The 21,628-nt window shown below is 49.2% G+C and overlaps 1 protein-coding gene across 7 annotated transcripts in view; it reads left to right on the top strand.

Moving 5' to 3' along the window:
• Positions 1–21,628, top strand: part of TRAPPC9 (trafficking protein particle complex 9) — a 500,764-nt gene that overhangs the window by 41,937 nt on the left and 437,199 nt on the right. For all 7 annotated transcript variants that reach the window (XM_032316499.1, XM_032316500.1, XM_032316503.1 and 4 more), the window contains 2 exons: positions 245–366; positions 7,526–7,651. In XM_032316499.1, coding sequence (XP_032172390.1) covers positions 245–366; positions 7,526–7,651 — 248 coding nt within the window. The remainder of the gene's footprint in view (positions 1–244; positions 367–7,525; positions 7,652–21,628) is intronic.

Here is a 21,628-nt window from a genome sequence, read left to right as displayed (position 1 = left end):
CCACGGTCTCTGCTAGATGGTTTCAGGAAGGAGAGTGCGCTCTGAGCTAATTATCATTTAACACAGGCTCTGATGGTAAGACTTACAGGGGCCATAGAAGCTAGGAAGAATTTAAAAATGGCTTCGTTACTTAAACTGCAGAGGGGGGAGTATTTAAGCTTTATCCTGTTTGTGCCCCGCTTTCAAAAGAACAAAGAAGACAGAATAGCAAAAGATTCTTTCTTTTCTTCCTTTTGGTTTGCAGGTGCCCTCACGACCAACGGCATAAATCCCGACACCAGTTCCGAAATTGGACGTGCTAAGAACTGTCTTAGTCCCGAGGACATAATTGACAAGTATAAGGAGGCCATTTCCTATTACAGCAAGGTGATGTCACTGCTTCGTAAACCCCTTTCCTAATTGTGTCGTTTGAACCGGGAGTTCCTGGTTTACACTGTGAAGCACCACAGTGTCTCCCAGTTGTTTGGTTCCGTAAGTATTCGTGTATTATTCCCTAACACAGGATACTGTATGCTTGAAAACGTGTTTTATTTCTGATTCAAGATAATGTGTATGTCATTCCGTATTTGGGGAAAGGGGAAGAAAGGCTTTCATAGCGCCGCTGCTCAGAGGTAGTCGCTTTAACCCTTTAGCATCTGTTTTCGGGTCTTCTTGGCACACGTTCTGTGCTCACCGTGCGGAGACTCGCGTCTCTGATTTGGCGCAGCATGTGTTCCTCTGTAGTTCAGTCTTGCGTGGCCTGCTTTCTAACGATGTGCCCAGTGTGCCGTCTTCTGGATGCACCATTCTTGTTACCGGATTTAAAAAAAAATTAAATTTTCACATACACTTTCCGCCATCCGGAAGACAAGAGCTGCAGCTGCGCAGGGGTGAGGTGGCGGCAGCCGGTGCGAGCGGCCCCCTCCCCGGCCCTCACCTCTTGGACTGGCGAGTGTGCGGGGTCCAGTGTGGATGTCTCGCGGGCGGCAGGCCCGTGACGCATGTGTGCAGGTGGGTGGCTCTTCTTTAGGGAGACGAGGCTGTCCCACGCGTGTCCTGCTGCCACTCCCCCATTCCCTGAGAGGTACACTGCGATGTCCTCACGCTGCAGGCTGCTGCCCTCTGCAGATAGGGTGGACGGTCCCCTCCCTGGTGGAGGAGGTCCTCTACTCGTGCACATGCAAGACTGCTGGGAGCCCCGCGCGGGGAGCGGGCAGCACCTCGAGCCGCGCGGCCTGCCTGCTCCCGCGGAGCCCGCAGCTTTGCTTCCTCCCCATCCTGGGGGCTCGCGGGCTTTCTCGCATCCCACTTCTGGGAAAACTGGCTTCAGTGAGCGTCTTTGGACATGTGTGCTTGTGTGCTTTTTTGTTTTTTAAGATTTTCTTTATTTGAGCTCTGTCAAAGAGAGTGAGCACAAAGGCGTAGGAGCAGAGGGGGAGGAAGAGAAAGAGAGAGAGAGACCGTGGGGAGAGGCGCAAAGGGGGAGAGAGAATCCTCAAGTCGACTCTGCACTGAACGTGGAGACCGACACGGGGCTCCATCTCATGACCCTGAGAGCATGACCTGAGCTGAAACCCAGACAGGACGCTCGACGGCCTGAGTCCCCAGGTGCCCCTATTCTCGTGTGCCTGTATGATCATTCCTTTAGTTAAGATTTCTGGGAATCACTGGATGTGATGTGTTACGTTGATCATAATTCGCTTTCAGGTTACTCCTCAAATTCCTTCTCCAACAGGGAATGAGAAGGAGAAGAATTATTTATTTAACCAGGTCTCTGTTCCTGAGTATTAGGAAAACGGAAATGACCTAATATGCAGGAACAGAGCACTGTTTGCCATCGTGGGAAGGAAAACAGTTTTTTTTAAGGGCATAGTCCCTAGAAGTGGACTTGAGTCAGATAATGCATGGTATTTTGGGGACTTATACATTGCCATATTGTCCTTCAAGAAGGTTAACAATCTGCTCTCTCACAAACACTAGCTATTAGGATATTTGCCACCATTTAGGGTGTTTGCTACTATGATGGGCAAAAGTAACTTTTCATTGTTTACATTTAATTATCAGTGAGATACTGAGCATTTTTCCCTTGTTACCATTTACATTTCTTATATGAATTACCCATATGTGTCCTCTACATACATTTAAGGTGGGGTGTTTTTCTTGTTGATTTGTTATAGCTCTTTGTATGTTATGGATATTAGCTTCTTACCTTTCATCAATGTCTGTTACAAATCTGTTTCCTAATGTTGTTTGCCTTTATTTTGTTCATGAGGTTTTCTTTTTGTTTGTGGTCAAAACATGTTTTTAATATGGTAAGTCTTTTCCTTATGGGTTTTACCTTTAGTATTTTGCTTAGAAATGCCTTGACAATAGAATAAAATTCCTCTCCTTAATTTTTTTTAAATGTCTAAAATAGGGATGATGATAGTACCTCTCTCAAAGGGATATAGTGAGGATAGGCAGAGTGAAGTACTGGAAGGTATTGTATTAGCTGTTGTTAGCATTTTATTTATTTATTTATTTATTTAAGAAAAGATTTTATTTGATAGAGAGAGGGAGAACACAGGGGGATAGGGAGAAGCAGACTCCCCACTGAGCAAGGACCGTGGTGTGGGACTGGATCCCAGGACCCTCGGTTCGTGACCTGAGCTGAAGGCAGACACTTAATGACCGACCCACCCAGGTGCCCCTGCAATTCTTTTTTTATTAATATTTTTAAAAAGAATTAATGAGAGAGGGGGGGGGCCATGCACCCAGGCACCCTTAAGCAGGGTCAGGGACCCAGCGGGAGGGAGAGAATCCCAAGCAGACTCTGTGCTGAGCGTGGAGTCTGATGCTGGGCTTGTTACCTTGACCCTGAGATCATGACTTGAGCTGAAAGCAAGAGTGGGTGCTTCATCGACTGAGTCACCCAGGCGCCCCTCTTGTTAGCATTTCAAGTTATTTACCTCCTTACCTGTAACTTATTTTGTGTACGTAATGACACAGCAATGTCACTTATGTTTTTCCAGGTACTATCTGATTATTCTACCATGACTTACTGAATTCATAACTTTTCTCTTTGATTTAAAATCCTGCTTACCCATATATTAGAGTCTAAATCTGACTTTTTTTTCATTCCTTTCTACAAATTTCTTTTCTTAGTCTAGTATCATGATATTTTATTTCCTGTAATTTATTTAATATATGATAATGTGTCTTCTTTTCTTTAAAATTCCTTCCTCTGATTCCAGATTTTCTTGGCTAGTATTTTGACTTTATTATTCATAAAGAATTATGAAATATTTTGTTCAAGTTACAAAAAAAAGAAAGAAAGAAGGAAAAAGAAAACCACATTGGAATTTTCATGGGGTTTGCAATAAATTTTGAATTATTTTTAGAACTTATATCTTCACAAAACTGCTTTTCTCTGTAGACTGTGTTAACATCTCCGCATTTACACGTCTTATTTTAAGTTCCGCGGTACAGTTGCAGTTGTCTTCATTGAGAACGTGAGCATTGTTTTTAAGTTTATTCCTAGTTATTGTATGAGTTTTTGTTAATTTTGTGGATGAGATTTTTTGCCATTATATTTTTGAACTGCTATGAGCTGATATTGTAGGAAGGCAGATTGATTTTCTTCTTTTTAAAGATTTTATTTAGGGGCGCCTGGGTGGCTCAGTGGGTTAAAGCCTCTGCCTTCAGCTCGGGTCATGATCTCAGGGTCCTGGGATCGAGCCCCGCATCAGGCTTTCTGCTCGGCAGGGAGCCTGCTTCCTCCTCTCTCTCTGCCTGCCTCTCTGTCTACTTGTGATCTCTGTATTTCAAATAAATAAATAAGGTCTTTTTTTTAAAGATTTTATTTATTTATTTGACAGAGAGAGACACAGCAAGAGAGGGAACAGAAGCAGGGGGAGAGTGGGAGAGGGAGAAGCAGGCTTCCCACTGAGCAGGGAGCCCGATGTGGGGCTTGACCCCAGGACCCTGGAGTCATGACTTGAGCCGAAGGCAGACAGTTAGTGACTGAGCCACCCAGGTGCCCCAGACTGATGTTTTATTATATGTGCTGCCGAAGCGAGCAGCAAGATTGATGTGTTAATATTCATTTTGTAACTGGCTAGTTAAAAATTATAAGTAATAAGCACTTTTTCCAGAATCCTTTCTTTTCTCTTTGCAATTGTTTCCAACATTATCAAAGTGATCATAGCCAAGTTCTGTCAGTGGGCGGACAAATGGAGAGGTCGTGTGCTTGTGAACTAATTCTAGCAGTTTAGTTACTGTCTTTGGGCTAGGGAAGCAGAAGCAACCCGAGTAAGGTCAGGGGAGGAGGCTCCGGATGTGCACAGGGACCAGGCTCTCCTGCCTCTGGGGCGAAGCCCGGTGGGCGTGGCAGGTGGACCCCGGCTCGCCAGCCAGGGCTCACTTAAAGTTAGTGGCTACCTGCAGCTCCGTGTCAGGAAGGATGCGAGACTTGTCTGCAGGGGTGTAGCGGGGGAGTCAGTGGCCGTGGGACATGATGTTTCCAGTTCCAAGAGTGGGAAGAGCAGACTCTGGAGTCGGGCAGAGCCGGGATTGAGTCTCCCCTCCCGTGTCTCAGGCCATCAGAGTTCAGTCCAGCTGCGGGGGATCAGCGCAGGTATTTTTCTCTCGAATGGGGACATGAAGGCCTGCCGTGTGGAGTTTTTGATCAGGGTAAATGATCTGTGTGTGTCAATGCCTACTGCAGAGGAGGGCTCATTCTACCTGGTCACCGTCTCCTGCCCTGGTTGAGTACGTGTCCAGCAGGACGTCTGGAAGAAACCAGTTCCTCTCCTCCCGTACGGGGCAGACGCGCGTCCTGCCGGTCTCTCGGGCTGTGCTTTCCTCGTTTGCGTCATACCTCTTTGCTCCTGTTTTTCCGCTTCTACGTCCTCCACCGCCATGAAGTGAGAGTGGTCCAGGGGTGTTTGTGCACTTCCCGGCTCTGAATGTATTTGATTCGTAACACACCCACGCACGCACGCACGCACACACACACACACACACACGCACTCATCAGGCTCCCTCCCACTTACTGGGGAGAAGCACCACCTTTGGTTTTCATTCTCTGCGAGGGATTGCAAAATCTCTTCAGCAAACTCTTGGTGGCTTCATGAATACTTTTTTATTAGATTTCTGATTTGTGGCCAAGGAAATTCTTTCATATTGGAACAGATGACTAGAGACATAGACCTTCTGCTGAGATACCGGTGTTGGAAGGAACCTTGGAGAACATATGGCCGCCTAACTTCCCATAGCAGAGATACTAAAGCCCAGGGAGGTTAAGTGACTGTCAGAGTCACACAGTGGCATTATTGGAACCAGAAGCTAGGTCTTGTGTCTCCTCGTGCGCACAGATGGAAAGAGAGCTGGGCTGGGAGGCAGAGGACCCTCCCTGCAGGAGTTAGTGTCTGCACCGAGTTCTCCGTGCTCACCTGCCTTTAGCTGCGTTCACGTGGCCTCTCTAGTGAGGGTCACTTTGTTCCTAGTGGAGTGATATTTCCGCCTTAGTTTTGGCGTCATACCTGAGTTCAAATCCTGCCTTCACCAGTTACTAGCTTTGTAATCTTGGGCAAGAAACTTTACTTTTTTTAGGTCTCATTTTGGGCCCTAAAATTAATGGTAGAATTTGTTTTAGGATTTTTGTTTTAGAATTGAATGAGCTAATTCCCTCATTTATCCTTAAAGTATTGCTTGTATAGTTCTTTTTTTTTTAATTTTATTTTTTTAGTGTTCCAAGTGCTTGTATAGTTCTATGCAGGGACCTTTGCTAGTCGGTAGTTACTAAGGACCCAGTAGTGAAATGGGGCTTGGTTCCTGCGTCCTAGAGCTTATGTCCCAGGAAAATGATGGAGACTAGGTATGTAGGTCATTAGGGATTGTCCTTTCTTTTCCTAATCCCTGCTGGTTGTGGATACCTTTCTACTAATGGGTGAACAACTTTGTATGATTGCAGTTTAAATCTCTGTGTAGTATAATTAAAAAATATATGAGTGTCGCATAAAATATGTGAAAACATGGAGTTGACTTTTATTTTCACCTAAATGGAAGTTTTAAGGGTTTTGAAGGAAAAGAAGTTATTTAATTTTAGTGAAATAAAGTCCTTATGTTTGTTGTTGTTGTTAAATGGTCTATAAAACATGGTAGATTTCTGGGGCTCCGGGGTGGCTCAGTTGTTAAGTGTCTGCCTTCCGCTCAGGTCATGACCCCAGGGTCTTGGGATCGAGCCCTGTGTCGGGCTCCCTGTGTCGGGTCTGCTTTCCCTCTCCTAATCCACCTGCTTGATTCCCTCTTTCTATTCTCTCTCCTGCTCTGTCTCTCTGTCAAGTAAACAGATAGAATCGTAAAAAATAAACAAACAAACAAAAAAACAGTAGATTTTTGACTTTAGAGTTGGTAGTTGGGGAAGTATAGTTTCTTTTTATGACTGTGTCTGGTAATTGTAATATATCACAAATTATGGACATTTCACATATTTGAAAAGAGGGGAGCATGGAGGCCTGCCCTTCCTAGCACAGTGATTTCTTTGTCTACTTTATAGAAATTACTTGAGTAAGAAGCACGAGCGATTCTACCTTTGCTTCTTCATAATTGGTAAACGGGCAGGTGGGGCTGCCAGGCCTCCGGGGTGCTCGGCCGCAGCGGTTGGTGGGATGGGGTGACTCCCAGTGTGCGATGCCCGCCGACAATATTGGTGGGGGACGTCCTCACCCGCGGGCGCTTGTCTACGGGACTCCCCTGTGTAAACCTTTTCTTCAACTGCAAGTTTTCCAGATTCCTCAACGGAAGGTCACTCCAGCTCAGGGTGTTTAGGAGAAAAGACAAAACAGGTTTGGAAAAGCAAACCGGCAGAAGAACAGCCAGCGTACAGTTTTGCAGTGTAGCGTCAGGCGGGGGGTGGGTGCTGGAGGGGGAACAGGGGGCACTCCAGACCTTGATCCGGGGTCCCAGCCACACGCACGCAGCCCTCCCGCAGCCCTCCCGGGTGGGAGCTATCTTGGGCAGAGCCGGGAGCCCTGGAGGTGAGGCCTGAGAGCACTTAGCCAGGGTCACCGTCAAGTAGCAAGGGCTGGGTCCCTTTTCTGTGTCCTCTGTCTCTTGGAGCTGAGAAGCAGGGCCAAGTAACTCGGAGAGAAGATCACAGAGGCGTGGAGCACTAAGTGCAGGCACACAGGGGTGCAGATACAAAGTCAGATACATTCACAACTTCAGCAGGTGTGAGAGGGTCGCAAGGTGTTTCAGAGCACAGGAGATGTGAGTGGAAATGGAGACAAGTATCCACCAATGGTATCGTGAAATTTGATAAAAATACCCGCTGTTGTGCATTTGTAGGTTCAATCCGCCAACCTCCTCTGACCCCATAACAGATGGACTTTCTCCGACAGAACCGCCTTCCCCCTCTCCCCACGGTGGGGGGTTGCTGTCCGTCCCCGAGCTTGGGGAAGTGCTCTGCGGGGTCCCGGGGCCCCTGCAGGTCGGCTTTCGGGACACAACAGAGAATCTTGGTTGTCTCTTCTGTTTGACGAGTCTCCTCCTTTGTGTCCTACAGTACAAGAGCGCCGGAGTGGTCGAGTTAGAGGCGTGTGTCAAGGCTGTGCGCGTCCTCGCCATTCAGAAGCGGAGCATGGAAGCCTCCGAGTTCCTGCAGAACGCCGTCTACATTAACCTCCGGCAGGTGGGTGTGCGTCCTGCTCGCGGAAGCCTTCGCGCGGCTTCTGGAGCCTGTCGTCTCAAGCCCACCCGACGGCGGCGCCGGGGTTCGGTGCGGCCGGCGGCAGCTCCGCAGCCAGAACCCGCTGTCCTGCTAACACAGCTCCTTCGCCTCCTTCCTCACATCGTGAGCCTTTCCTTTCAGAATCCCACATTTTTTCCCCTTACAATTTTTTCTTGATCGGAGAAACCACTTGCCAGCTTTGTGACCTTGAAGCAGCTCTGGGCCACGGGCCACTGGCCTCAGTCTTGTCGTTTGGGATGTGACTGTCATCTGTCACCCTGTGTGGGTCGCTGATGTCACACAGAGGACAGTCAATAGATGCTTCTGAGTCTGCGTCCGGATAGGATTTTGCTACAGCGGAATCGTTAGAGCTTTTAGCTATAGGTTGCTCATGCTAAATCACGAAGCTGCTGGTCGAGAAAGATTTGAGACGTTGGCTAACGTCACTTGGATTTTTATGGACGGGGAACCAAGTCTCCAATGTCCAGCAGCTTGCTTACGGACCCCTGGCGGGGAGCGGGACAGGTGATTGTAGCAGCACAGCTGTTTGCTGGGCACAGGCTGCTCTGGGGCTGGGAAGGAGGGGTGCAGCTGCTTTCTGCGAGCTGACGGTCTCATAGCCAAGATAGACGTTCGGTGCGGGAGTGCATGAGGGAAAGGGGAGAGGGAGCATGTGGCAAATGGACTGAAGCTAGTTTGGTGGTGGGGGAGGGCGTGGGGTCCGGGGCTGTCTGAGGCAGGGAGGTTCAAGCTGGGACGGGAAGGTTGGGGAGGAGATCCCCGGAGAGGAGCGCTGGGAACGGTGGGAGCCGAGATCCCCGGAGAGGAGCACTGGGAACCGTGGGAACCGAGCATTCCAGGAAGCTGGCTCAGCAGGAGTGAGTCTGAAATCAGAGCGAGCGCGTTCCCTGGGAGGACCCAGAGCTTGTGGAGACAGGCTGGAGGGGAGCTTGAGAGAGGGGCCGAGTCAGGGCTGGAGGTCTTGTTGGCCAGGGCAAGGGTTTGCCGCGTACACTAAGCGTGGTAGGTTAGAGGAAAGGACTTCCAGGCACGGGACGATCTGATCCCATCTGTCTTGAGTACGGAGGTCAGGGGGGCAGTTCGGATGCTCCCACCTGGGGATTGCTGAGCAGGGAGAGGGAGCGACCGTGCACACATGTGGGTCGTACAGAGGGCACGATGGGGGACTGTGGGGAGGGTCGGCGGGACCACCGCCCAGGCTCTGGCTTGATTTTGCTGGTGCTGTGCTCTAAGAGGGAAAGCTGCAGAGGATGTTTGTGGGGAAAGGTGTTGGGTCAGTTGTGGGCATAGTGAAAAGCCTGTTGGATATTGGGCTTGAGAGGGAGGGTGGGGATTGGGAGAGAGGAGAGAGATTAGCGTCATTTCGTATTGTGGACACATACAAAACCTGAATGAGACACTCGGGCCTCACCATCCAGATTTGACACATGAATATTTTGCCATATTGACTAGAGATTCTTAGTTTTCAAAATAGGAATAAAATAAAGAGAAACAAAATTGGAGCTAATGAATGTCTTTGGGTTGGTGTGTGGCCTCCTCACACGTGTTATAACGGTATCTATGCTACAGCCGATATTTTACCGTAATGCTTAGGCCCAGGGCTGTGGCGTCACTCCCTTGGGCAGGTGATGTGGCTGCTCTGTGCCTCCTTCCCTTCCTGGGAAGCACCTCACTGCCCATCAGGCCCCTTGTCACAGGGAGTCCCCAGCGCAGACAGGAAGGGGTGCCGCTGCGTGGGTAAGACACTGAAGGGAGAGACAAAAACCGAGGAGAGCCGGTGAACCCAGGACAGGCAAATAGACCACAAAGAGGAAAATCATGCAGCGCTTGGGCCACTCAGTGTGAGGGAAGCAGCCCTGAGCAAACTCAGAGTGTGGCCTGGCGGTCACTCGGGGCCCTGAGTGGTTTGTTCCTGAGGGGAAGCCACTTCGTAGGCAGGCTGGGGCCAGACCTCGTGAGTGCGGAGACGGGGGCTTGACAGGAGGGGGGGGTCCTCGTGGGCATTCACGCGGCGGGACCTGCGGGCCTGGAGGGTGGTCAGCCCGGCTTGCGCCCACGGCCTGCCCTGCCCTTTAGGGGCTGCGGGACCTGCAGCACAGTCACTGCGTCCCTTTCGCCATGTCTCGGTGTGAGAACTGGTAGAATAGCGAGCCGCCCGGCCGGCGGGAGGATTGGTTCAGATGAGCTGCGCTTGTCCAGGACTGTCGTGGTGTCTGCCCTGTGGCAGCTCTGCCCGGGTCACTGTCAGGTGGGGGGAGGGGGCACCGAGAAGGCCTGAAGCCATGGGATGGCAGGCCGTGTGCTTGGGGCAGGGGAGGGCCTGGGAGGACCCGAGGCCCTAACACTCCCGGGGGCCGGGAGGCACGTCTTTCATTTTTTATTATTTTTTAAATGTTTTCATTTATGTATTTAAGAGAGAGATAGTGAGAGAGTGAGCCCAGAGGGAGAGTGAGAAGGAGCAGCGACTCCCTGCGGAGCGGAGGGCCTGATGCGGGGTTCGATCATGACCTGAGCTAAAGGCAGATGCTAACTGACTGTGCCACCCAGGTGCCCCCTCATTTTTATTTTTTTTATAAAAAATTGTTTTTTGAGGTTTAATTTGAATTTTGTTCGTTAACATACAATGCAGTATTGGTTTCTGGAGCAGAGTGTTGTGATTTATTCCTCGCTTGTAACACCAGGTCACAGCAACTGCCCTCCTCAATACCCATCCCCCGTCTAGCCCACCCGCTCCATCAACCCTCAGTTTGTTCTCTGTACTTAAGAGTTTCTTTTTGTAACGTTTTATTTATTTATGTGACAGAGAGAGACGGAGTAAGCGCACAAGCAGGGGGAGCAGCAGGCAGAGGGAGAAGCGGCTCCCCAAGGAGCAGGGAGCCCGATGCGGGGCTCGAGCCCAGGATCCCAGGATCATGACCTGAGCCAAAGGCAGATGCTTCAGCGACTGAGCCCCCCAGGCGCCCTGTCTTTAAGAGTTTCTTATGAGTTGCTTCACTCTCTCTTTTTTCTCCCTTCCCTTATGTTCTTCTGTTTCCTTTCTCAAACCTACATGTGAGTGAAACCCTGCGGTGTTTGCCTTCCTCTGACTGGCTTCCTTCCCTCAGCACAACACTCTCTAGCTCTGTCCACCTCACTGCAAATGGCAGGGTTTCATTCTTTCCGACGGCTGCGTGGTGCTCCGCTTAGATGCGCGCCGCACCTTCTTTACCCGTTCACTGCTCGACGGGCGTCTGGCTCTTTCCGCAGTCGGGCTGCTGTGGGCCCTGCGGTGCAGGTGCCTGTTTGGATCACTGTGTTCGTATCCTTTGGATAAAGACCTAATAATGCAGTTGTTGGGTCGTAGGGTAGCTCTGTTTAACTTGCTGAGGACCCTCCATGCTGTTTTCCAGAGCGGCCGCACCAGCTCGCATTCCCACCAGCAGTGTAGGAGGGTTCCCTTTCTCCGCATCCTCGCCAACACCTGGCATTTCCTGACTGGTTAATTTTAGCCATTCTGACTGCTGTGGGGTGGGATCTCACTGTGGTTTTGATTTGTGTTTCCCTGATGCTGAGTGATGGGGAGCACTTTTTCATGTGTCTGTTGGCTGTCTGGATGTCTTCTCTGCAGAAATGTCTCTTCATGTTCTCTGCCCATTTCTTAACTGGACTTTCTGTTTTTTGGCTATAGAGTTTGATAAGTTCTCTATAGATTTTGGATACTAGCCCTTTATCTGATAAGACATTTGCAAAGATCTTTTCCCATTCTGAAGGTTCCCTTTTAGTGTCGTTGACTGTTTCCTTTGCTGTGCAGAACATTTTTATCTTGATGAAGTCCCAATAGTTTATTTTTGCTTTTGTTTCCCTTGCCTCTGGTGACATGTCTGGCAAGAAGTTGCTGCGGCTGAGGACACAGAGGTTGCTGCCTGTGTTCTCCTCTAGGATGTTGATGGTTTCCTGCCTCACATTTAAGTCTTTTATCCAGTTTGAGTTGATTTTTGAAGTATCGCAATCTTTTACAGAAAAACTACTTTTGCAGGAAATGGTAGGTGACAGTTAGAGCAAGTGATAGTAAGAAACTCTTTGAAAAGCTCGGCGAAGCCCCGCACCCCGCACCGAGCGCGCACGGCAGGAGCACGTGCTTCCCAGCACTGGCGCTGCCGCAGCCCCGGGGTTCACGAGCGAGCCGGGATGTTTAAGAACGTTGTGGCTCATGATTCTCTCGACTAGAAGCTGTGGCCTCGTTGTCTCTGGTTCATTTTCTCTTCAAAGCCATTTAAATTGTGTGCGGGCTGCTCTGTGCAGTTCCGAGTAGCCTCTTAAGACTTCTTGCTGCAGTTCCTTAATGAAGCCGTTGCTAGGGAAGCCCAGCAAAAGCTGGTAGATATGCGCACGGTAATTGTGACCTCGGACTGTGTGTCAAATGCAGCTCCGAATCGGAGCAATGGGGGGGATCCAGGAAAGGCTCTTTACAATAGAGGGGGGACGTGTAAAGATACAGCGTAGGTAAGGCCGAGATGTGTCAGTCCCGGCGGCAGGGCACCCGGCTGTCAGGGCGGCTGTGGGGAGGTCATGGTCCCGGCAAGAAAGAAATGGTTGTACGGGGAGGCGGGGAAGTCGCGTTCCTCACTGAGAAGGGGAGGAGGAGAGAGGACGGAGAGATGTCTGGTTGAGCAAGGTAGGGCGTGCTTGTGTGCAGGGACGGAAGGGAATCTCCAGGCGGGAAGTCAGGGCTGTAGAGAAGCCGGCAGGCGGGGCAGGGCAGCGGGACCGATGGGGTTGCTGTGCCACCAGCTGGGCTTCAGGGGAGGAGCTGCCCCCCTGCTGCGGGGTCTGGCCCAGCCCTGGCATTGGACCTGGTGCCGCGAGGGGAGGGGGCGCTGAGAGCAGGTGCCCCACGCAGCCCCACTCGTGCGGCGCTCCGGGGGGGGGGCGCTGTTCAGGACTCACCGCGTGGGGACGTGCGGGGCGACGCTGCTGCGGGGGCATCTCTGCATCTCGGGGGCACCGGGGCCCCCGGAGCTCGTGGTCTGTTCGTCCTGCCTCAGCTGTTGGAGTGAGGGTCGCCCTGACAGAAGCGAGTCTCCGCCGCCCGCCCCGCGCCCCTCTTGTTCCATCCCAGGTTCTCCCCATCCTCGCTGTCATCTTCCTGTTGTTACTGTTGCTCAGTTGGGTTTAAAACGTTGATTTAGGTGATTTTTTAGAATGGGGTAGAATGTAACTAAATACATAAACAGAATCACAGACGCTTACTGCCTTTGGGAATTCTAAGCTGCTTACCCCAGGAGCTCCTGCAAACGGGGACTGGATCTTAAAGTGACGCACGCGTCTTCGGTAACGGGGCTTGGTAACGCAGCCGGAGGCCAGAGCTGGGGCCACATCTCAGCGGTCTCCGTAGTCACCGGGCCAAGCACGCTTGTGGGAGAGCGGGTCCCACTGGACGCGTCTAGGCCACATTTGCTCGTTCCATCGTCAGTTGATGGCAGCTGGGTCGTTTTTACCTTTGGGTGTTTCTGAATAAAGCTACTGTGAACACCGACGTGTACGTGTTTGTGAGGACACACGTTTCCAGTTCTATTGGGTGTGCATACCTGGGGGGGGACTTGCTGGGTCATCCCGTGGCTCCGTGTCTGACCTGCGGAATCAGCAGACTGTTCTCCCGAGCAGCCGCACCGTCATGTGGACGGCAGCGTGTGGAAGTCCCCACAGCTTCCCATCCCCTTGGATGCCTTCTGCTGTCCATGCTTTCATCATGACCGTCCTGCTGGGTGTGAACTGTCTCATGCCGGGGTCAGTCTTCATCCCTGATGGCTGATGATGACGCGCTTATTGGCCACGCATGTAAATTCTTTGCCAATTTTTAAATCGGGTTTTGTTTTCTCTTTATTGTTCTGTTGTAAAAGTTTGTTATATATCCTGGATACTAGTCTCTTATCAGATACGCACTTTGCAAAAATGTTCTCCCTTTCTGCTGGGCGGTCATCTCCCTTTCTTGATGATGTCCTTTGCAGCACAGAAGTTTTTAATTTTAATGAAGTCCGTTTATCGATTGTTTCTCTGATCACTCATGGTTTCACTATTGAGTCATGGAAAACAGAGCCGAAGCCAATGTCAGAAAGTTTTATTGTTTCCTTGTAGGAAGTTTCTAGGATTGGTTTGTTCCTTTAGGTCTTTGATCCATTTTGAGTTGATTTTCATCGTGCGCAGATGGGTTCAAGTTCCTCGATGGAAGGCAGAGACCCCGCTGTCCCAGCACTGCTCACTGTGCACACACTCCTCCCACTGACTGGTCTCGGCATCCTTGTGGCAAATGCAGAAGGTTTGATTTTTAATTCTGTTCCATTGATTTATATCCGTTCTCACGTAAGGACCGTACTGACTTGCTTACGGCAGCTTCGTGGTAAGCTGCGAAGTCGGGAAATGTGAGTCCTCAAACGCTGCTCTTCTTTTTCAAGATTGTGTTGCCCATTCCGGGTCCCTTGAGCTTCTCTGTGAGTTTTGGGGTCCACGTGTCAGTTCCTCCAAAGAAGCGGGCTGGGATTTTGATCAGGATTGGGAAGAATTTGTAGGTCACTTTGGGAGTTTTGATGTCTTAATACTGTCAATACTGTCTTCCATCCCAGGAACCTGCACAATTTCTTTCAGCGATCTCTTACTGCTTTCAGTGTACAAGTCTCACACATTTTTGTTAAATGTATCCCATTATCGCATTCTTTTTCATGCTGTTGTAAATGAAAAGGCCGAGCTTCTCGAGGGCAGGACCGTGTAGCACTGACGTGGGTATTCCTCGTGGGAGTCACAGTGGGTCCCAGACCCAGAGTTGTTAGGTGACTCCGTTCGCAGCGGTCTCTCTCTCTCTCCCCATTTGGTTAACGAGAACCCCAGATTCAGGTTGTGCTACCCGGACACTTCCGTGAGAGGGAGAAATCAGACCCTGGGTAGGGCACAGAGGGGTGATACTGGGAGCTTATTCAGGATGGATTCATCTTAATTTCGTTAAAACCATCCGTTTGGGTGTCGTCTGTCAGATGCTCTAAGTCAGGTGTGCGGAGCAGCCGGGCTGTCCGTTTCACAACGCACTTCTCGCGGGAGCGCTGTGCTCGAAGCCTTATTTGGGTGACTCTTGGGCAGAGGCTCATGAGTCATGTTTAGGGAGCTTGGCTACTCAGCCCTCGTGTCTGTTACGTAACCGGGGCTGTGGAGACGGAGCAGCACTGGGGAGAATGAGGCGCAGTCCCTCACGCTGGTGTCGCTGCGCTTATGACCGGAGGCACCGGTATGGTCTAGCCTGTGCGGCACGCCCCGCTCCGGGGAGCTCAGCGAGCACTGCCTCTGTCGTCTGTTGAAACAGAGCCACGAGCACTGGCGGAGCTTCAGTGAAGGCATGTCTTACAGAGCAAGACTGAGGCTCATCCTCTGGAAGCCGTTTCCGAGAGTTGGTGTGGGCCCGGCATGGCGAGGGTGTCGGTAAGGTCCTGTTTGCTTGAGAGTTACCAGGCACGACAGCCCTGCCGGGAGCCCAGGGCTGTACAGAATTCGGCTTCCGGTCCAGGGGCATGGCGAGCGGGGAGCCCCAGGGAGGGAGCGAGCGTGGCTGCGCAGAGGCCGAGGCCCATGGGGTCGGGAGGTGGCCGGCCGCACACAGTCTCCCTCAGGCTTTTTCCTAAGGGCGGTCCCTGGTACTGGGCGTCCAGGGCAGTAAAGGACCGGTCTTCTGGCAGCCTGTGGAAGGCTGGGCAGATGGTGATGGGATGGCGCAGAGGAGGCGGCTCTGCGGTTTGGCATCAGTGGGCCGTCGTCCTAGCTGTGCCGCTGAGTAGCTGTGGGACTCGCACGGTCACTGAAGGAAATTTCTCCAGTCAGCTGGATCGCTCATGCCCTGACTTCCCAGGATTGCGGTGAAGTTTAGTGAGAGGACAGCTCTGCGGCGGGCAGCAGGGTACCCGGCTCGGCACCTGTGCTCCCGAGCAGCTCTCGGGGAGGCGGACCTGATGGGGCTTGGCCACTGATCCCGGATGAGGGCGGCCAGGGTCGGCTGTGTGCAGGTGGCGGGTGACGTGCCTTCAGAGCATCTCAGTCGAGTGTCACAGGTGAGCAGGATTGTACAGCTGTGGTGCTCACCAAGGAGGTGTGTCCCCGAGCTGAGCATTTTCGTAAAATGTTTGATCCCTGAGGACCTGCAGTACCGATCCCTGAAAGTGAAGACATGAAGTGACCGGTATTATCTTTTCTGTTGCTGAAACTCCTTTTTATTTTTTTTTTAAATATTTTATTTATTTATTTGACAGACAGAGATCACAAATAGGCACAGAGGCAGGCAGAGGGAGAGGGGGAAGCAGGCTCCCTGCTAAGCAGAGAGCCCGGTGTGGGGCTCAATCCCGGGACCCTGAGACCATGACCTGAGCCGAAGGCAGAGGCTTAACCCACTGAGCCACCCAGGCGCCCCCCCCCCTTTATTTCCTTTTTAAAGATTTTATTTGTTTTAGAGAGAGGGAGAGAGAAAGACAGTGTGTGCCCACTTGAGGGGCGAGGGGCATAGGGTGAGGAAGAAGCAGACTCCCAGTGAGGAGCCCAGTGTGGGGCTTGATCCCAGGATTCTGGGATCATGACCTGAGCCAAAGGTAGACAGTTAACCAACTGAGCCACCCAGGCGCCCCTTAATTATTTTTTTAAATTAAAAAATATCTGTTAGGGGCTCCTGGGTAGCTCAGTGGGTTAAGCCTCTGCCCTTGGCTCAGGTCATGATCCCAGGGTCCTGGAATCGAGCCCCGCATCGGGCTCTCTGCTCAGCGGGGAGCCTGCTTCCCCCTCTCTCTGCCTGCCTCTCTGCCTACCTGTGATCTCTCTCTCTCTCTCTGTCAAATAAATAAATAAAATCTTAAAAAAAAATACATATCTGTTAGTAGGAAAAAATATCAAATAATGCATAAGTTCAGAAGATAACTAGTGTATCTTCTGTTTTGGCAGTATCATGGACTAGCAGCTCTCAATAACCCTCTTTGCTTGTGTTCCTTAAAAATGCTGATTAAAGGGCACCTGGGTGGCTCAGTTGGTTGAGCATCTGCTTTTGGCTCAGGTCATGGTCCCGGCATCCTGGGATCGAGCCCCACATCGGCGGCCGTGCTCAGCGTGAAGCCTGCTTCTCCCTCCCCCTGTGCTCCTCCCCCTGCTCATTCTCGCTCCTGCTCTCTCTCTCACGTAAGTAAGTAAAATCTTTAAAAAAAATGCTGATTAAGAATTAAAACTTTTTCCCTTAGTTTTTCAAAATGTGTAACAGCAAAGTAAGAGGAAATCCTCAGGGGCCAAACCAACTAGAAAGCACAAATCCTGGAAGGGAAGTGAGCCTTGGAAGCCAGCGTATGCCATCTAGCTCTGGGAACACAGTTTCATTGGCCCACCTGGTGGAGCAGGAGGCCAACCTTCGGCCTGCCCCCACTGGGAATTGGATGGCAGACCCGTATGTACAGCCAGGACCTCCCCCAAGCCATGTTTGATGAAAGGGGATACTAGGAAAAAATCCCATACCTCAAAGCAAGAAAATAAGGAATCTCAGAATCTTACTGGAAGGAAAAGGCAACCTGAACTGAGGATTTAATTTAAAGTGTCCTGACCTGAGAGTGAGCACAAACTCCTGGCACAAATATATAAATCCTCCTGGAATGAGGAATTGTGTTTTGAATGAATCAATAAATAGTCAATACAAAAAGGTCCTCAGATGGTTTTGAATCAGGATGTTGGATTATAACATACCAACACTGCCTTTCTCCCAAGGTCTCATTCAAATACCCTTTTTTTTTTTTTTTTTTAAAGATTTTATTTATTTATTTGACAGACAGAGATCACAAGTAGGCAGAGAGGCAGGCAGAGAGAGAGGGGGAAGCAGGCTCCCCGCTGAGCAGAGAACCCGATATAGGGCTCGGTCCCGGGACCCTGAGATCATGACCTGAGCAGAGGCTTAACCCACTGAGCCACCCAGGTGCCCCATCAAATACCTTCCTTAATACCCATCACCCAGCTGCCCTGTTGCCCCCACCCCCTACCCCTCTGAAACCTCAGATTGTTTCCCGGAGTCCAGAGCCTCTCACGGTTCATCTCCCCCTCTGATTTCCCCCTTCAGTATGTCTGGTCTTACTGAGTTGACTTTCAACTGCAGGCTCCATGAGTTGTCATTGGAGAGAATAGATTTTATGGAGAATATACTTAAAAAACTTGGGGCTCTTTTTGCTAAGAAAGATGTAGTCAAGGTTTGTGTAGCCTTCACAATACACCCAAGCTTGCTTACTTACTAAACCCGAAGATGGTAAAAGTAGGCAGCACTTTGTGAGGCCAGAGGCGTTGGTCTCTGTGGTCATCCAAGAAGGAACCCGAGGGGGCCAGGAGGTCCGGCTTCGACTGTGCTGACACTTGCAGTTGATGTGCTGACCAGGGTGCCGATTGTTGGTCAAGTTTTGTCTCTCGTGAGTGATCGTCAGGGTGTCGAGCACATGCTGTGTGCACCAGCTCTAGGAGCCCCAGGTACCCGACGGAGCCTGCGGGCACAGCTGCCCCTCCATCATCCATCCCGCCGCCCATCTTCTCGGGCGCTGGGAACTCAGCGAGTGACTCCTTGTTGGCTTGTCTCTCTCCATGACCTTGTCAGCCATCGAGGGACCAGGACTTATGTAACTTCTTGTTTTGTTTTTAATCCTTTCCTTCTGAATGATTAAAACCCAAAATGGATCCAGCTACGTTAGTAGGTGCTTTTTAGAGAAAGGTCCTTGGTACAAACCTGGTAGCCCTGCTTTGGGATGTGGGGAAGAGAGTTACATTCTTTCCTTTCCAAACTGTTCGGACACACGTATATGGAAATTTATGTAGTTTTGAATATATATTTTCTCACTATATAATTATGGTAGAAATACCTGTGGGTAAAAACAGAATGTGTTTTGCACACTTGGGAATGCACAGTCTTCCGCAGTTCTCTGCCCTGCTATTTTGCGGTTGTTGCCGGTTGCCATCACCAGGCCATCCACGGTGACTGCCACGGCTGTGCTCTTCAGGTCACTGCCAGTGCCCATGTTTGAGAAGCCTAAACGCCAGGGAGGCATTTTCGGGAGCATCTCTGGCTGGCTAGTTTTGGATTAATACTGGTGACATCAAAGCCACTAATTAACAGTGGTATTTCCTATTTCTTGAATACTCATTGGGGGCTTTAAGCTATGCTAACTGGACGTATTATTTTGTTTAGTCTTTTCAACAATCATGATTAGATTTAAATAATTTAAATAATTTTCTATTAATTTTTATTATCCCCGTAAATAATTTAGAACATGCCAAAGCTAGTAATGTGCAGGTCTGGGACTGGCACTTGGGTCTTTCGATTGCTGTGTCTGTACTGTTCTTCCAGAAAGCCAGGAGACTCTCTAGTTTGAATTTCCTGATAATATTACTGCTTTGTTTCTAAAGGAAAAAAGTACATTTGAACTTAACTTTCCAGTTGGAAAAGGAATAGTGAGTTAACATTTGAGTTCCTCAGAGTCTAGCTTATGAGTAAAGCTACCTGTCTTGCGTAGTCTGTGAGTTACTTTCCGCAGGAGCTTCATGTAGATGTCTGTGCCCTTGTGGGCCTCCGCCTTCATAGCTGTACAGCCTGTTGAAACATTAGAACAAAGGTGTGTTGATTAATACTCCCTAGGAGGGCAGCGGATCAGAAATGAGTTTGGGGATTTGATTTCATTTCAAGATTTTGTGAAGATCTTGGCCTAAAATTTTGCCTGGGACTCTTTTGTATTCCCAAATTCCTGTGCTGTGGATGTCTATGCTGACCCAATGGGGCTTCGTCCTGAGGCTCATAGGGCCCATGGCCAATGAGGAGCTTTTCAGTTAAATGTTCTCCTGGGGCCCTGAAGCAGTGGTGCCCAAGATTCTTCCTTTAAGGATCTCGCCTGGGGCTTGGAGCATTAGCAATTCTACTTATAATGTAGTTTTTATCATTTGGTTTCTCCTTATGTTCAAATGACAGAAGAAGAATGGAAGAATGTATGACTGATCAGAGTATCCCAGTCTTTCATCTTCAGTAGTGTCCACGAAAGTATCAGTGGGAACTCTGATGGGTTGGAGGCCAAGGCTTGTGATCTTTATTTTAGATGGTGACCTTGTTGAGGGTACTGACTATGATCACTAATATTTTTACCTTCCCCAGTATCTTTTCCTATATTTAAAATCAAAGTGTACAGTTGAAGTTCTGGGAGTTCCCAAGTATGTGAGAAAAGCATCAAGTACTCCTGCCTTTCCCGTATGGACCTCCTCAGCCCTCTGCTCATGACGGTGTCTCATGGCACTAGAATCTCTCTGCAGCCAGCACTATGCAAGATTTGCTATGTACAGATCCTAGACCTAATAATAAACGTTCTATAAGAAAACATAGGAAAATACGTTTGGGACTTTGGAGTAAACAGAAGTCCCTTAGGCAAGGGCACAGAAAACATTAACCTAAAAGAAAAATAAATTGAGCTACTTTACAGTTGATAAATTGAGCTCCTTCACAATTTCTGCCTATCCAAAGACTTCTTTTGGAAAATAAATGGGCATCAGACTGGGAAAATACGACGTTAAGAATATTTCAAGGACTCCTATGACTCAGTAATAAGACAAATGACCTAATTTAAGAAATGACCAGAAGATTTGAACAAATGCTTTATAATGGAAGATACAGAATCATATGAAAAAATGTCTAATGTCATTAGTTATCGGGTAAATGCAAATTAAAGACCCCAGAATGGCTAAAATGGAGAAGACTGACAACATCAAATGTTGATGAGCCTGTGGAGCAAGAGGAGTTCTCGAACGTTACTGGTGTGAGTGGGAAGTGAAGCTTCCACCTTAGAAGGTAGAGGCACATGCCCCAGCACAATTAAGGCCATGTGTGACACATCCACAATGAATATCATAGTCACTGGAAAGCTGAAAGCTTTTCCACTAAGATCAGGAGCAAGACAAAGATGTCCACTGTTACCACTTCCGTTCAGTGTAGCATTAGAAGTGCTAGCCACAGCAGTCACACAGGAAAAGAAATAAAGCGCATCCACATTTGTAAGGAAGAAGTAAAGCTGTCACTGTTTGCAGATGACATGATACTACAGAGAGAAGGCCGTTAAGCTGCCCGCAGAGACTAGTAGAACCAATAGCCAAATTCAGTGAGGTTGTGGGATGTAAAGTCAAAATGTAGCAATCTCTTGTGTATCTGTACATTAACAATGAAATAACAGAAAGGAAGATGAAGTAAACAATCCCATTTACGGTTGCATCAGAAGAATAAAATACCTGGGAATAAAATTAACCAAGAAGTGAAAGACCTGCACTCTGGAAACTGTAAGACACTGGTCAACGAAACTGAAGACGCCACAAATGTACAGAGAGAAATTCCATGCTCATGGGTTGGAAGAATTAATATTGCTAAAATGTCTGTACTGCCGGAGTGATGAACAGATTCAAAGCTGTTCCTGTCAAAATATCAATAGTATTTTTCTGAGAAGTAGAACAAAAAAATCCTAAAATTTGTTTGGAACCACAAAAGAATAGCCGAAGCCATCCCAAGAAAAAAAGAACAAAGCTGGAGGTATCACAGCCCTGAATTCAGACTATCCTATGGAGCTATAGGAATCAGAACAGTATGGTACTGGCACGAAAACTGACACATAGATCAATGGGACGGGATAGGGATCCCATAAAGAAACCCATTGTACGGTCAACAATTACATGATCAATTAATCTATGACAAAGGAGGCCACAATATACAATGGAGGAAAGACAGTATCTTCCATAAATGGTGTGGGGAAAGTGGATAGCTAGCTACATGCAAAAGAATGAAACAGAACCACATTCTCATACACCATACACATGAATAAATTAAAAATGGATTAAAGACCCAGATGTGAGACAGAAAACCGTGAAACTCCTAGA

The sequence above is a fragment of the Mustela erminea genome, chromosome 16 (assembly GCF_009829155.1).
Source record: "Mustela erminea isolate mMusErm1 chromosome 16, mMusErm1.Pri, whole genome shotgun sequence".
In the NCBI taxonomy this organism is placed as follows: Eukaryota; Metazoa; Chordata; class Mammalia; order Carnivora; family Mustelidae; genus Mustela; species Mustela erminea.
Note: the sequence above shows the minus strand (reverse complement) of the source record. Positions and strands in the feature narration are given on the sequence as shown.